This window comes from Pleurodeles waltl, chromosome 10, assembly GCF_031143425.1.
Source record: "Pleurodeles waltl isolate 20211129_DDA chromosome 10, aPleWal1.hap1.20221129, whole genome shotgun sequence".
Lineage (NCBI taxonomy): Eukaryota > Metazoa > Chordata > Amphibia > Caudata > Salamandridae > Pleurodeles > Pleurodeles waltl.
Window position 1 is genome coordinate 602,669,603 of NC_090449.1, and position 15,419 is coordinate 602,685,021.

General features: G+C 41.9%; 1 protein-coding gene across 2 annotated transcripts in view; it reads left to right on the plus strand.

The window, feature by feature from the left end:
* Positions 1-15,419, plus strand: part of OXSR1 (oxidative stress responsive kinase 1) — a 645,496-nt gene that overhangs the window by 454,039 nt on the left and 176,038 nt on the right. For both annotated transcript variants that reach the window (XM_069211068.1, XM_069211067.1), the window contains exons 8-9: positions 3,460-3,593; positions 5,363-5,411. In XM_069211068.1, coding sequence (XP_069067169.1) covers positions 3,460-3,593; positions 5,363-5,411 — 183 coding nt within the window. The remainder of the gene's footprint in view (positions 1-3,459; positions 3,594-5,362; positions 5,412-15,419) is intronic.

Below are 15,419 nucleotides of genomic sequence, written 5' to 3' on the forward strand. Positions count from 1 at the left end.
GGCCTATCGCCTAATAAGAAAAAGGCTGACTCCAAGCTCCTGTGTAAGATCCTTATTGAACATTGCTTCTCCCTCATCTGTAAAGGTTGCAATTGTAGAGCATGCTGCCGCGCTGAAGTGATTTTGCCCTTCTAAATCATTTGATAATTGAATCCAACACTCTGCACGTGTAAGGCAGGTATTCCTTTAGGGATTCATTTTTTTATCCCCTGGAGGGCATCAAATTCCTTCCTTCATGCAGGATCAATTAGAAGAAATCTCTGACAAATTTTGAAGAGGTATGCGGTCGTCATTCAGTGACCCTGGTAATCATCTGCATGAGTTACCCATTTATGTGATCCTGCTCGCCTCTATCTATGAAAAACGTCTTAAGGGCTATTTTGCTGGAAGCATTACATCTCATTCAGACTTTCTTAGCACTAGCGTGCCCAAAGTGATCATTTAAGTTCCTACTCTATCCTCTTGGATGTGTTAGTCTACCATCAACATAACTCAAAAGACGGAAAAGTAAATGGCCTTTTTCCATATGAATGCAAACAATCCAACACTAGATACTCGATGTGCAGTAGAAAAGTGTAACAACCTTCCAATGGTCCAGCCCCATCGGCCAATAAGAATTGTATTACTCTGTGCTCAAATATTAATAGGCCTGCTGCTGATCTTAAACAAAAAAGAGTGAAACTGAGTTATACAGATGGTAAAGAACAACATTGAAAGTGTTGGAAAATCTACTAATTTAAACACCAAGTTGCTTCAGTCTAATAAAGTAACCTCGCGGAGCTCACCTTCTTCCTGTCTATCCATTTTCATTGTTTTCACAATGTCACTTCACACATTGAGGCGTTTCGAGCAGACAAACTATTCCAGAGATAATAGCCGTGAGAACAAATCAGCCCTAATCTTTGTCACATAAGTTATTAATTTTCCCAAACCACTAACTTTGAACAGGTTTAGGATTCTTGTTCTACTTAGGTTAATACTGCAACTAAAAGTTATCCGTTCATCGAACACAGACTTGTCAGCTTTCCTAAAAAACTACATCATCATGTCTTGGAATCCTTCGTGGTCAAATTCTTTCCAGCAACATTTCTGAATAGGATTTTGAAGCATTTTGGTAAGTTATGAGTGAATGGTGGTGACGCACGCTTCCCATCGAGGTTAGCTGTCTCAGTAAGCAATGGATGAAAGACTGCTGTACATCCCATAAATAACAAAACATCATATTGAAGGATGTCACTCTGTAACAGACTTACCTGTTGAGTCCTACACCCATATTTGTTCATGGGCCTTGGTAAATAGGCTTGTTGAACATTTTAGTGATGATGCAGCAGGCGTAGTGCAACAGGATAAGCAGAGCACGCATCAGTCTGCATCGCTTCACTTAAGACCTTACAGCCTTGTCTTGGCCAGATGCTGCTTTACTTAACTGTTCTGAAAGTGACTTTGCTTTGCCTCCCAGATAGAAGTATCTTTTCCGGGAATGTCGTTTTGATTTTGAATGCACCATAGAAATTAGAGACCAGTATTTTTTTTATTCTCAAATTGACATCTGTCTATGTTAGGATGCCTGGCTGATTACACTGTAAGTTGTTTGAACTGATCTTTTTCCGTTGGGGCAAAACAGAATTTTAATCGATTATCTCATCAAATCAGATATGCTGACCTTATTCGTTTTAGTAACGAAGATATTACCAAGCTCAGCTGGCAATGTTTACCTTTACTCTCATTATTTATCTATTTCCTTCCTAGCTTGCCCATTTCGAAAGTGATTGAAACACTTACCATATTTTTTTTATTGTGATTAATCGTTCGAAGTGCCCCTTTAATGATAAAATTATTGATGGGGGTGGTCCTTGCTGGTTGATACTATGGAACTTTTTCATATGCTCCAGTATTGAATTTTTCATATATATTTAGCAGTAAATTATGTTAACATGGACATAGACTTCAACCTGTGTTTGTTTAGTAACACGTCCACCTCATTTTACACAACTTGAACTGCAACAGTCAATGAGGTGGAAGTGCTGGGCTCTCTGCTCCCCTTTGAATGCACCATAGCTCAGATTTCTGAAAAAGACACAAAGATTAGCTCCGGTAATACTCTAGCCTGATTTAGGCTCAGTTTGCATGGATGTTTATAGAGAAGATTATTCATTTTACCAACAAAGAAGAGTTAATTCTGCCATATAATGATTTACCGCTGCGAACTAAGAATAGTTGCAAAATTATACATAGTTTGAGAGGCTGTGTTAGCAAAAATATTACTGCCCCTGGTCAATCCAGAGTTTTGGTAAAATCTTGAGTTAGAACATAGAGCTTAAGTATAATAAAAGCACAAGACAAAAAGAGACAAAGGGTTAAATGTTTAACTTCTTTAAAGACCATGGCACGCCTGTGTTTTGCCGTTTAATGACTGACTGCATGTCTCCAATGAACAACTTAAACCCATCCAAGAAAGTTATGACTGTACTGGGAATCTCACTTTAGCACTCTTCACAATATACAGGTGCGTTTTAATCCACTGGACTTTTCAATGCAAAATATTTTTGGAGTATTGATTACCATTATGCCTTTGAAGTCAACTAAGCAGGGTGACTGAATGGCCTGGGATCGCCTTCCAGCGTTTTCCAGAATGATGGGAATTAATTGTATATGTAGTTTTTAAAGTAATCTGATGCACACGTCATATATTGCAAGCCTGGTTTGGCTCAGTTTTCGACCCCTTTTATAAAAACTAAGAAGGAAATCCTCCACTGTACTACTGTTAATTGAAAACGGTGTTCCCATCCAGTAATAAAGATCAGGCCTCTATAAGCAATATCCATCTTATTCCAACTGTCTGTACTTGCTCCATTCATTTGCGATACACACGCTAAAACACTTTGCTGCCAAATCGGGATTGCGAAAAGAATTTATTATTTAGCTGTAGCTAGCTCTTTTTACTGAATTTAACTGACTGTTGTAGAGTCCGTCTCAAGACTGGTGTTGGTGCAGCCATGTTTGAGACTAATAGTCTTTACATTCAAATTGTGGTGCTGGAGTGTACTGTGGTGGTGGAAGAAAGACTCATTTATCATTCCTCTGTTAACCAAACCACTAACCTACCTGAAAATAAGAGGAGTTCCTTTAATTACTTACCACCCCGTTCTAATCACCCTCACCCGCCCTCAATTTCTTTACCCTCAACACCCTCTCCTCCTCAGCGCCCTCATCCTCTTCCTTACCCTCACCACCACCACCGTTTTAGGTAATGGAATGTGTATTTATGCGTCTTTTAAAACCTCCAAATTATTTATTAAATTGGAACTGAAATGTTATAGTTTAATGCATCATTGTGCAAAAGGTAGCTCTATAGCATTTCGTATACTGTTTCACTGCTGGCACACTTTGCCATTGTGGCTGTCCTTGTCTAAATTAGACTAAAGATTTCAAACAGATTTTGTACACTTTTTTTTTTAGGTTTTAATGTTGACGCTACAAAACGATCCTCCTTCACTGGATACTGGTGTGCAGGATAAGGAAATGTTAAAAAAGTATGGAAAATCGATTCGAAAGATGATTTCTTCATGCCTTCAAAAAGATCCCGAGAAAAGGTAAGAAATGTTTGCAAATGAGTTAAAACGCAAAACGTATGTGGTCTCCTAAATCATTGAGAACCCAGCACTTGAGAATGATGTCCTTCATTTATATGTCGGTGTAATTTGCTGGTAAACCAAGGGCTAACTGCTCTTCTCACTTAGCTCATATAACTGTTTAATTTGTCCAGTGTGTTGTTACCTACCGCACATTGGCACTATAAACTATTCTCATGGAGCCAATTCAGACTGCCATTTTTAAATACTCCCTCCTATGATGTCTTTGGCGGGATAAAACTCCTTATGTGTGGGTTTTATTTCGGCAAAATGATCTTGTTAGCTGATTTGACATCATGCAGTGATTGCTCCCCCCTTGATGAAATCACTGTACTCATTCCTTGTTCTGCCATCAGCTCATCAGTAGATCAGAATCCCTGCTACGGGTCTAGGATAAGGGCAAAGAATGTAAACTATAGAAAATAAACAGTGCTTTCATAGACTTGTTTGCTTCCTGCCACTGCCTTCATGACCGAGGACCAGAGGTAGCACTGGGAGAGGCAACGGTTCCAAAGAACAAGCCACAGGAAGCAATGTCTTACCCTGGCTAAACGTATATGACGTCCATGTTGAAGCGTCCTCTTTTACATGAGATTTTCTGGTAACGAGTAATGGTGCAGAGAAAAACCATGTAGGAGGGTACTAACAGGAACTCTTTGTTACTGGTTACATAGTTAAAAGGTATATGTGCAGGAACGTCTACTACAACAAATAAGATGAAGAAATGAATGCTTGAATTCATCTCAACCACTGGCAATGTCTCAGGGATGCATTCCATTCTATCGTCGTTCATTTATTATGCCACTGTAGACCGAGTAGCCAAATGAAAGTCAGTTTTATTCCTAATCCAGTGGTAACTGTCCAAAAGCAGATCTTCGATATAGCAGCCTCTATCGCAGTAAGGCAAGGCACTAGGCCAGCGCGAGTCCGGGTGCTTCTAGCAGGCCTTTATCTCGTCATTCACACGGATGTTCTCCCGAATTGCCTATTAGTGGCTCAGGACAAACAACGGTTGAATCTCAGTGCAAGTGCTGTGCAAACACTTCAAGTCAGTTCTCATTTTACATCTGTCCCATAGCAAAAGTCTAGAGTATAGTTCTCAGCCAGGAGCAGCCCCACCTTCCCTCCTCAGCATTTACACCAGTTCTGACCGACTACCAGGGCATTTCTCTTTGGATTTCGAACACCACAAGCACTCTCCTTCTCGAGTGGATGTGTCACAGATATTACAACTTCACCTGTATTATTTAATGTCCCAGCTCAGTATCCAGAGGCTGGCTGGGGTGGGGTTGCCATCAGTTCGTGTCCGAATATCTGTTTATTTACCTTACTTCTTAAACACGCTAGCGCATTTCGACTATGGCTCTTCAAACGTTTTTTAAATGTTATTTATTTTATTTTTCCCCCGTTCACTGCCTGTTTCAAACTTAATTTTGCCATTTGTTTCTACAAACCCCTATATTGAGCTACAATCTTAGGCTGGCTGCTCGATCAAGATTTAAATTTCCCGACCTGGAATGGAATTGTATATTTATTGTTTCATAATATTTGAGTTGCAGTAATTCGGCGTTTTGTAAGACGCAGGTATTGTGTTTTTCCGTGATGCGAATGGTTGTGTTGGAGCAGTAATCCTAGTGCACCCCCAGATTGTCATTTCGTAATCCAGAGTGGTATGCCATACTGAGTTGTTCACTGATTGTAGCCAGTAACATGCATTTTTCACTCTCCAGGCCAACTGCAGCAGAACTTTTGAAACACAAATTCTTCCAAAAAGCAAAGGTAAGACTGAAGCATTAGATTTTTCTGTATAAAGAGAAAGAATTGCTCATTTAACAGCAATAATTTATTAAGCAACGTGTATCTGGTTGCTATATTGTATTGTTTAGTTGAACGCGATCTCTCTGCACTTGAAAGTGTATTGCTGCATCTGAAAACTATCAGGCTCATGATGTATTTACACTAATTAAGGTGCACTATTTAAGTCGATGCTCTGTCTCCAGTATAACATTTGCGTGCTGACTACTGTCCTGCTTGTGAATGAGGTAGGTTTCTTGTTAGTCGATTTAAATCAATTATAGTTATCATAATCTTCTTCCTCCATACCAGTCTGACCAGAGGCTGCGCAGCGCTTTACGATGTGGGAAAAAGTCATTGTCCGTCCCAGTAACTTAGGGTGTCCAGTCCTACGAGGCAAATCCTGTTTCTGTAGAATCAGAGGGATGCGCAGGCAAAAGTCGAGCGTATTCAGTGTCTAGAAAGCAGCATGCAGTGTTATTATCCAGACACTTGCTAGTTCTTAACCGCAGTTTCTTCTAATCATAACATTCCCTTTTACTTTTAGTCTTATATGTTCCATGTGCTATAATATTAAAGCAAACATGAACAAGCAAGTTATAGCAAGATAGTAATGTCACAGTTTCCCACCTTTATTTCTATATACATGGAGCAGCTGAGGCATCTGAATACTGAACTGAGTGTCCGGGTTCTCCATAATGCAGGTAACAGCCAGCTTTCCCTGTGGTTGTCATCCCTGCCTTTTAAAGAATATTTTATTGGTTTGTGCTGCACAACAAACATGAGAAACCCGTAAACCTATCCCACCCTACCCATGGTACATTATCTTAAGTTGCCAATATATATTGGGTTTTATTGAGCTTATTGCAGTTTTTTTATGTTGAAGTGAGCTTCCAGTGTCTATTGAGTCCAGCCCAGAGTATCCCTCTCCTACTATGTGTTCCACCGGAGGGACCATAACCTCCCATTTGGGCGACTATTTTACCCCAGCTCAGTGTCCCAACCACCCCACATCTTTTCATATTTCAGTTCACGGGCCTCTACCTCGATATGTTTTCTTTTCAGTATCCGACATTGGTCCACACCCTCCAACCGTTCCTGATGTAGAGGAAATGTTCCCGATCCCCATTTCCTGGCAATATCTTGTTTGGCTACCATATTAGCCTAGGGTTAACCAATAGTTTAAGATATCTTGGATTGGTCTGTTTGACCCGAGATTCCCAGCAAGGCCATTCCCTAGTGAAGCTCCAGGGGAACCTCAGTGGCACCCTCTAGTGTCTGTCTCACCGCCCTCCTGAAGGGCTTGATCCTAGGGCAACTCAAGAACTTGTGGTAGATTATACCCTCCTGTCCGCAGCCCTGCAGGCACTCCATATTGTCCAGCTCTACCCAACCTGTGAAGCAGGGTACGGATATAGAAGACCTGATGTAGAATTTTAAGCTCAATTAGTCTAAAAGATGTAGGTATAGCCACCTCTGCTGAAAACATAAGTGCCTCCCTCCAGTCGTCCTCCACAGTGCCCCTACAGTCTCGTGTCCATCGTTCACAAAGGTCATCTAAGAGGGGTTGTGTGTTTCTCATCAATGTATTATATGTTAGGGATAACACTTTTTCTGGCACTACACATTCCATTATATCGACCATAAAGGGCAACATTATTTCGTGCCTTTGTGCTGCCTGAGCTCCCAGGAAGTGTGACCGTTTGCCCATACTTTTGCACAGGGCCTTTCATAAAGCAAGCTGACCCATCTCCGGAATTTGGAGTCAAAGCCCATCTTCTCTAGGGCTCCGAACAGATACGGCCACTTTACTGAATCAAAGGCCTTATTTGCACCAAATGAAACTATATCCCGTCCACTGTTGGAGGATTCCAACAGCACCAAGATGTTATGGATCCATTAAAGATTCAATGCAGTTGAGCGATCAGGGATAAACACATTCTGATCCAGATGCACCAGAGTTGTTATGACCTTCTTAAGTCTATTAGCTTGGCCAAGATTTTAGTGTCCACATTTAACAGTGAGATCGGGCAATAGGATTTGCACCGATCACTGGGTTTGCTGGGCTTGGGGATCAAGATAATCGTGGCAGACTTCCTGCCTGCGGGGAGTTCTTCAGTCTTAAATGCCTCTTAAAAGGCTGCACATACGTGGGGAACCTTCCATTTATTAAGTTTACAAAAGAATTCCACTGCGAATCTGTTGGGACCCAGGGACTTTCCGGCTTGTAGTTGACTCATTGCTAAGGACAGCTCTTCCTCTGATATGTCCACCTCCAGTCCAGCACTTTGATGGGGGACAATCTCACCATAGGGCAGTCAGCGATAAAGCTCTGGGGGCAGATTTATAGAAAGTTGGTGCTGCTTTCCCGGCACCCCTTAGCGCCCCCCTACTGCCACCATGTGTGCACTGTATTTAAAATATGGTGCACCATGGCGCAGGGTAGGGAGCAATAGCGTCGTTCAGTGTGACGCTATTGATGTACTCTGCAGGAGTAGCGCCAAACTGTTGGCGCTACTCTTGCAGAGTACATAGGGACCGATTCTAAAGAATGGAAGCCCAAGCCCCCTTTTAATGCCTGCTCTTGCGACCTCCCTAACGGGGGAATGCCCCCTTTGTATACGTTATGCCTAGCGCAGGCATAATATGGCGCAGAGGGTTACAGAGTGGCACAATCCATGCAGTGAGCTACTCTGTAAATACAGCGCAGGGATTTTGGCCTTGTTGGGCCACATTAACGTAAAAAATAATGACGTTAATGTGGTGCAAGGTGGTGCTAGGGGGATTATAAATATGCTCCTGAACGTCCTCAGGAGCTACCAGTTGGGTATCATAGAACTTGCCAGCTGTATTGCTAACTCCTCCTCTATGCTTCTAGAATCTCTCACCGTCCCTCTTGTGGATGTACACAGTTGTCTAATATATGTACTGTCTCTCTCTACTCCCTATCCACTCCAGTAATTTACCTGTCTTGTTTCCTGCCTCATATAAGCGTTTTTTATTTTAATAGGTACATCTGCTTTAATTCGTCCTGGGCGACTACTTCATATTCTTCCTTTTTTAGGGCCTCTGCCCTTTTCCCTTCAGGAGTTGGGGAGGCCTCATGGCTTTTTTCCTAATGTCAATAATTCACTCTCCAGGCTAGTCAGCCTCTGTTGCCTTTTCCAACAACCCCTGCTATGAGGACCCCTCTTATAGTGGCCTTATATGCCTCCCAGAGAATCACTCAAATCTGTACCAATGTAGCGACCCTTTATTTTCATCAAAGTACTGTTGGGAGGCCTTCTCCAAGCCTTAGGCAGTCTCCTTATTCATGAGGAGCTAGGTCTCCGTCTCCCCCCAGGGTGATTTAGCCCCAATTGTCATTCGCACTCCGATTGGGGAATGGTCTCTAATAACTTTGGCTAAATATTCTGCTACCCCTAATCTAGACAGAATCCGTTGTAATGAAGAAATAATCTAACCTGAAGTGGACGTCAAGGGAACCGGAGTAAAAAGAGTAGGCCCTATCTTGCCCGTGTAGGACTCGCCACACATCAGAGTCCCAGAGCCTGTGCAGGCCTCCTCAGCCTACCCCTCGTCCTGCCATTTAAATATAGCCCCATTTTTTGTCTGTCTTACTCTGTGTCTGTTTGCTTATCAGTAGGGGTCCAGAATTGTAAAGCCAAAAACTACGACATTTCCCGAAAATAGGACTACAATTTTACTTCATCCAAGCGCACAGAATGGCAGCGCTCATCAGCGTAGAATTACTGTAGAGACACTAAGAGCATAAATAAAATGCAATTTTTAAGGCCAGTGTAATGCCTGTTAATTAAATTGATTTCTGTTAACACCTGCTAAGCATCTCTGCTTTGGAAAGTGAAAAAAAAAAACATTAACTCCTACCGTTTTCAAGCGACCTTCTTTAAAAACCAAGACGGGCTACATTTCCTGAAATTTGACAGGACAGGTGGTGAAAACCCGGTATTGTGTCGGCAAATCTGCGACGCCTGGTCACCCCACAAGTGTCTGCTCTATGACTGACAATATGCACTCAAGCCAGTCCTCTTTTCACCCGTACGGGTCATTTGGGTATGACCTGGACAAAATGGTTAAGTCTAAGCTCTTGTCCCCAGCTATATCTATCGCCAGATCCCTTGATGATAGTTTGTCCTAAGAGCGTGCCTGCATTCCATGGGTCATCCGGTTGTTTTAAAACAGTGTACACCTAAATAATGCCATGGCACGACAAGAGTCCACCCTGTTCTTTCCTCTGTAAAATAATGGAAACTGCTGCTAAGGGCCAAGAGTGTTTGCGCCATTATATTCATGTGAAAACACAGCAAACTGCAGTTTTTCTAGCATATCTTGAAGCTAAATGAAATGCATGGTCTAACGTGTGTAGGTCTTTTAATCCAATAAAATGATTTAACTCTAAACTTTTGTCATGAAATCTAATGTTAGTAGTCAAACTACGAGGTGCTTTTCAGACTGACCACTTTCAATTACATGCTGAATGTGGTAAGTGAACCTTGTACCCCATAGAATCTTTTCTAAATTAATGACTTTTCGGTAATGATTGCCTATATACGTGAAGAAACCAGGCAACAGGTTTAACAGTTATCTGATCAAAACAGTATAGCTGCAAATATGGTGAGGCAGAGCAGAGGATTTTTGAGTAACAAACCATCGCATGTTGGTAGTGATTCTTTGATCCATCCAGGCTGTCTCTGGTTCTCCTAAAGAGCTCCCTGAGGGAGGTGCAAGGGCCTCACTAGCATTGCTTTGGTGCACATTAGATCAAAGGTTTTTGAGACAGCGCAGGGAAGCCTTCTGCAGGTGTGTTACAGCAGCTTTAATTGTGTTAAAGAGATTAAGTTGCAATTCTACAGTTTGGACAGGCGGCTCAGGATCATCGACAGTGGTTTCTTAAGCGATCAGATGTGATAATCGCAAGTACTTTGCAAAGTTATTTGCTTTGAGAAGCAGTGCTAAGGTGCTAACCACAAACCTACAGATAAACAGCTGCATACTGCCCAGATCTGAGAAGGCCAGAGATGCCATTGCCTTTTCAAAGCAGTTTTTATTTTGACCAAGAACAGGCGCTGCACCAGAAGGAGTGTTAAAAACTCTCGTCTTCCAATGATCATCAGTTATCCATCTTTATTCGACGTTTCTTTTTCCATAAGCTATCCCTTTTTATTTTTATTTGTGTCTAATTTGATGTTTGTGCAATAGCTGCGTAGCCATACATCGTTCTGTCGTCAAGTTTAAGAAGTGACAATGTAGTAATATGTTCTAGCTGTGCCCTGTAACACTATTAAATGATTTCTTGACTTTATAAGCCTGTTGGTTAAAGATTGCCCTATACTCGCTATATTTGCTGTATATTAGTTGACAGTGAATACCAACCAGCTCTAGCACTTAAAACGATGGAGGCAGAAATACCATAGTGAAATAAGATCAGCTTGAATATGTTGATACGGAAAGGTGGAGGTGCGTGAAGAAAAATAGCCTCTGCATTTCTTTAGGTGTTTATTATTCTTAGCCACCATGGCTGTGTACACCCCAAATAACTCAACTGTATCATTACCCTGCTGCCTTTGGCTAGTTTTGTGCTATACAAATGCGACATACATGCATACATATATTTTTAACCTCAGCATAAATATAGCAGTATATATTCAGCTTTGGCTATTTCGCACATACACATTCTTGAATTATTCCCTGTTCCTGTCCTCTGAGTTCCATAGTGAGGTTTCAATGGCAGTAGCAAAAACATTGCACTGAAAACATTAGAAGTTAATTAGTAGCACTATTACATTATAGGAAAAGAGCCATTCTCCAGACATTGAGGTGAAAGTGCACAGACTTCCACACATCCCAGAAGCTTCCACACTTCAGATTTGTACTGCACGTTGTGAGGAAGGAAGTACCTCTCTCTGCTGTGCCCAGGGACCTTTCAATCAACTGATTTTACCATATTGTCACCTAGGTTTGACCTCCTCAGGCATCATTTTGAAGTATCCCCTGGAATTCTGCCTGCAAGACAATATTTTCTGTTAGAATGGCTGAATCACTGAAGAAATCCTTTTAGGGCGTGTGACAAAAAGGCTTTTTATGTTTGACCCACACTCAAACTGTATTTACTGTCTTCACGTGCAGCATAAAACAATACTGCAAGATTTGCTGCAAATGTTCAACTGAAATTCTGAATAACACGGACGGCATCTTCTCAGGTGGCTGCAGAAGGAGGCCAGTGACCAGTTACTATTCGATGAGTCTGTTCTAGGACCATCCAAACAAAGTTTTAAAAAAAAAAAAAAAAAAAAAACACAAAAAGACAATTTTAGGGAGAAAAATTGCTTACAAACCATCTGGAAAAGGATTTCCAGAAAAGCCACCTCCATTGACTTTGAATAAATCCACCAAGAAACCTAAAAGACTCCCCAAATAGTCTTGTGAGGTACAATCCAAAAGGAAGGAATCTGACAAACTTTTGACCACTGTCCTGCAATGGCTCCTTCAACGCATTCAGCCACTTTCGCTTCACCCATGAGTTAACTACCATTGATGGTCTTATCGACAGCTCCGCCGTAGTGGTCCCATCTGCATTGGATCTGTAACAATAGTTCTTCCTACAACAACAGCACCAGTAGCTTTCCCAACAATGACACTGTCAACACCTGCCACCTCATATACCTCGGTGGCACAGATAACAATACCACCATTGACACATAAGAGAAAGGCTGGTCCTAGCCAAGAAGTCCTTGCCCCCACTGTGAACATGTCACTTAGAAAAATAACGGATTAGCTTCCTAAAAGTATGTACACTCAGAAGGTGCATTGCAGGATGAAGGACCTTTTGAAACGGCCACTAGTTTTGTAGAGTACTGTGAAAATGTGAAGACAATGACCGAGATGATGACTACTGCTATCGGCAGCTGGATGAAGCTGACTGCAGATATTTACAGGAAAATGACTCTGGAGCTATGGGCATTCATTACAAAAGACATTATGACAGGGACTTGAAGGATCCATCCGACCAGGAACCACCCATGGCTGAGGTTCAGGTGGGCCATATTAATCTGTATCAAGTGATGTAAGACATAACTAGGGGTTTCAACATCCTACACTTCATGTGGATGTTCCTTGGCATCACCTCCATCAGATTTAGCGCAATTAGCGCCTGCTCCTCGACCACAGATTCATCCTTCTCCACAAATGTTGCCTACACCAATATTGCTTCTGAACATGTATACAGATACCTCTGATGCACAGTATTAGGACAGAAGGAGTGCTCTTTGAATGTGACTGCGCCCTCTGATGAGGGGGATGACAAAATTGGTCAGGTAACAAGTGTATCTAGTCTCATGCTGGCTCACATTTGGATAATATTGCCTGTTTAGTGGAAATGGTGTCAAAACTATTGACTTTTCTGAAACTGATTTTCTGCTGCAATTGGCATCCAAGACATTGGTGAAGGCAATCCCAGTTGTCGCCCACGAGTGAAAAGAAGCTATACCTGCTTCAGTTTCAGAGACAAATCCCTACATTGGACAACAAATATAGAGTCCTGGTCAACTCAGCAGCTTGCCACGTCTGTCACCCTAAGGGTGATTTGAAGAGTGGGAAAATGGGCAGTTTTTGGGGGATGGGGACAGTATCAACCGTGGCTGTGACATTGTTTAAATGTGCAATTTTTGGGCATTTTGTTTGATTGCAACCTCCTCTCTGGAAGCCATGCAGAGGAAGTCCGAAAGCCTCAAATCTGACACAGAACACTTTCTCCAGAGGTGCTGCAGTATCAACTGTAGCCTATTCGCGGAGGAAGGTTCTTCTAGTGCAGAGGTGGTCCATAAACATACATTTCCTACAAAATCAACCCATGTTTTGTCCTACTAATGTAGAAGCCTTACTTTTTGATTTTCTCCAATAGTCCTGCCTTACTGAGGTTTCACTTCTTAGAGATCTATAAGGAAGTCCTCCAGATAGATTAAACAAGATTCATTGTATCGTAATTGACTCAATGCTCGCCCCAGCTAGCGTAGTTCTCCTTACATTCCGCTTGGCCCTCTGGATGATATGATTTCTGACTTCTGTGCTCAGTAGTAAAAACATAACAGCAGACGGATGGATTTTGGTCTCAATGGAATATGGATACTCTGATTTGTAGAGCTGTCACTGCAGAGGATCACTCATCATCTGCACTCCTTGCAGGCAGTGATGCTGTCAGTACTTCCCAAAATGGCCCTGGAGCCCGTTCTTCAATCACAGCAAAGAAAGAAGTTTTATTCCAGGTTCTTCAGAAAAAATTAGGAGAGTGGCATCCCATCCTGGTCCTCCAGCAACACATCAAATACCTAAGGAAGCAGCCATTCAGAACGCAAGATTGCAGACATCTGAAATTTGTGAGATTCAAAATAGCCTGGCGCCATTATCAATTTAAGGTACTTTTCTTTGGTCTCAAGACAGTGACACAGATATTTATATAGTGGTTGGCACTAGTGTTCCTATGTCATGAAAGATATCAAATCTTCCTGTATTTGGACCAGTGTTTGTTCAAGGAAGATAGCTTTTGAGAAGCAGACATGTCCACAAAGGAGTATATGAAATGATCTGGCAATCTCGGTCTGACAAACAATATAACGAATTTCAGCCTAAGGCCCACATCTTTAATCCTGTTTCTAGGGGCCCTCCTTAACATCGAGCATGGCAAAGCCTCTCTGTTGGTAGAGGATTTGTGTCTTCAGTCACTTACCTGCTTGACCCAAAAGTTGAAAACCTCTGTTCGTCATTGCTGGGTTACATACAACTTTTTGCAGGCTGTGGATGTGACCTCTATAAAAGTAGTTGCACCTTGGCCAGTTGCCCGAAGTTACCGATGTTCCAACAGTCCAGTTCAAGTCTCAGTTAAGTTCAAAGCTGCCTTGACTAGTGATTGGAGTGATTAAATCTCACAAAGGGTTTACTCTTTCACCTGAAATAACCCAATTCATCAGGATATTAGACGCATCATGGAAGTAGTGGGTGCCCAACTTCAGGAACTGGAACCAAGGGGTTGATGGGCGATCCAGGAGAAGAATCTTGCCACTGATGTCCGGGAAATCTGAGCTGTCCAAAACTAATTACAATCCATTCTTTCCAGATTGAGAAATTCACCAGTCCTGTTTAGATGGTAAGTAAAGACAACACCCCTGTGGTGTTCAATATCAGCAAATAGGGTGGCACAAAATACTGTCCACTGTCAATGGTACCATCAAACATGAAATTCTGATACTTCGCCAGCAAGCAGTTGCATTAAGCTGTTTAGGTTGATATTTTTTTTAAAACTTATTCCAGAATACTTACATATGCCTTTCCACCTCTTTTCTTCATCATGATGGTTTCCAGCAAGAGAGCATCCTGCTGACTGGCTCTAAATGCTTCCGCTTGGGTTCACCAGTTTTGGTTCACAGACCTCGTTTAACCCTCAAAAGGTCCATTTATCCTTCTGAGAAAACAATCTCCTTTTGAGGGGCAATGGACAGATTATACATCATGACCCTGCATCTCAGAACTTATGGGTATATCTACTGAACACCTGGAGTTTGCACTGTCGGCCATTCAGCAGGATTGTTGAGATATTCTAGCCCAAGACGGGGCTGCTTCCACTTTTAAAACTTATCAAGCCAAATATGATCATTCCTGTCTCTTGTTTCAGAGCCCCAGTCTGCATCCAATTTCAGTACAACTGCATCACATTACTCCATAGCTCCTGCATCTAGCTCTAATAGTACTTACATATGCCTCCATTAACGTGCATTTGACAGCTAAATCGAGGTTTAAGCGATCCCCAGATGCTCCATCTTTTTTTTTTTTATCAGCAGTTAAAATCAAAGAATTCCTCATAGGTATGTTCAGGGCCTGTACACCTATCGGGGATCTTCTTGGCCACTTAACAAAAGATTAATTAGAACCTGTATACAAGACAGGTATTACGTTTATGTTATGAAAAACAGCTGTTTTGCT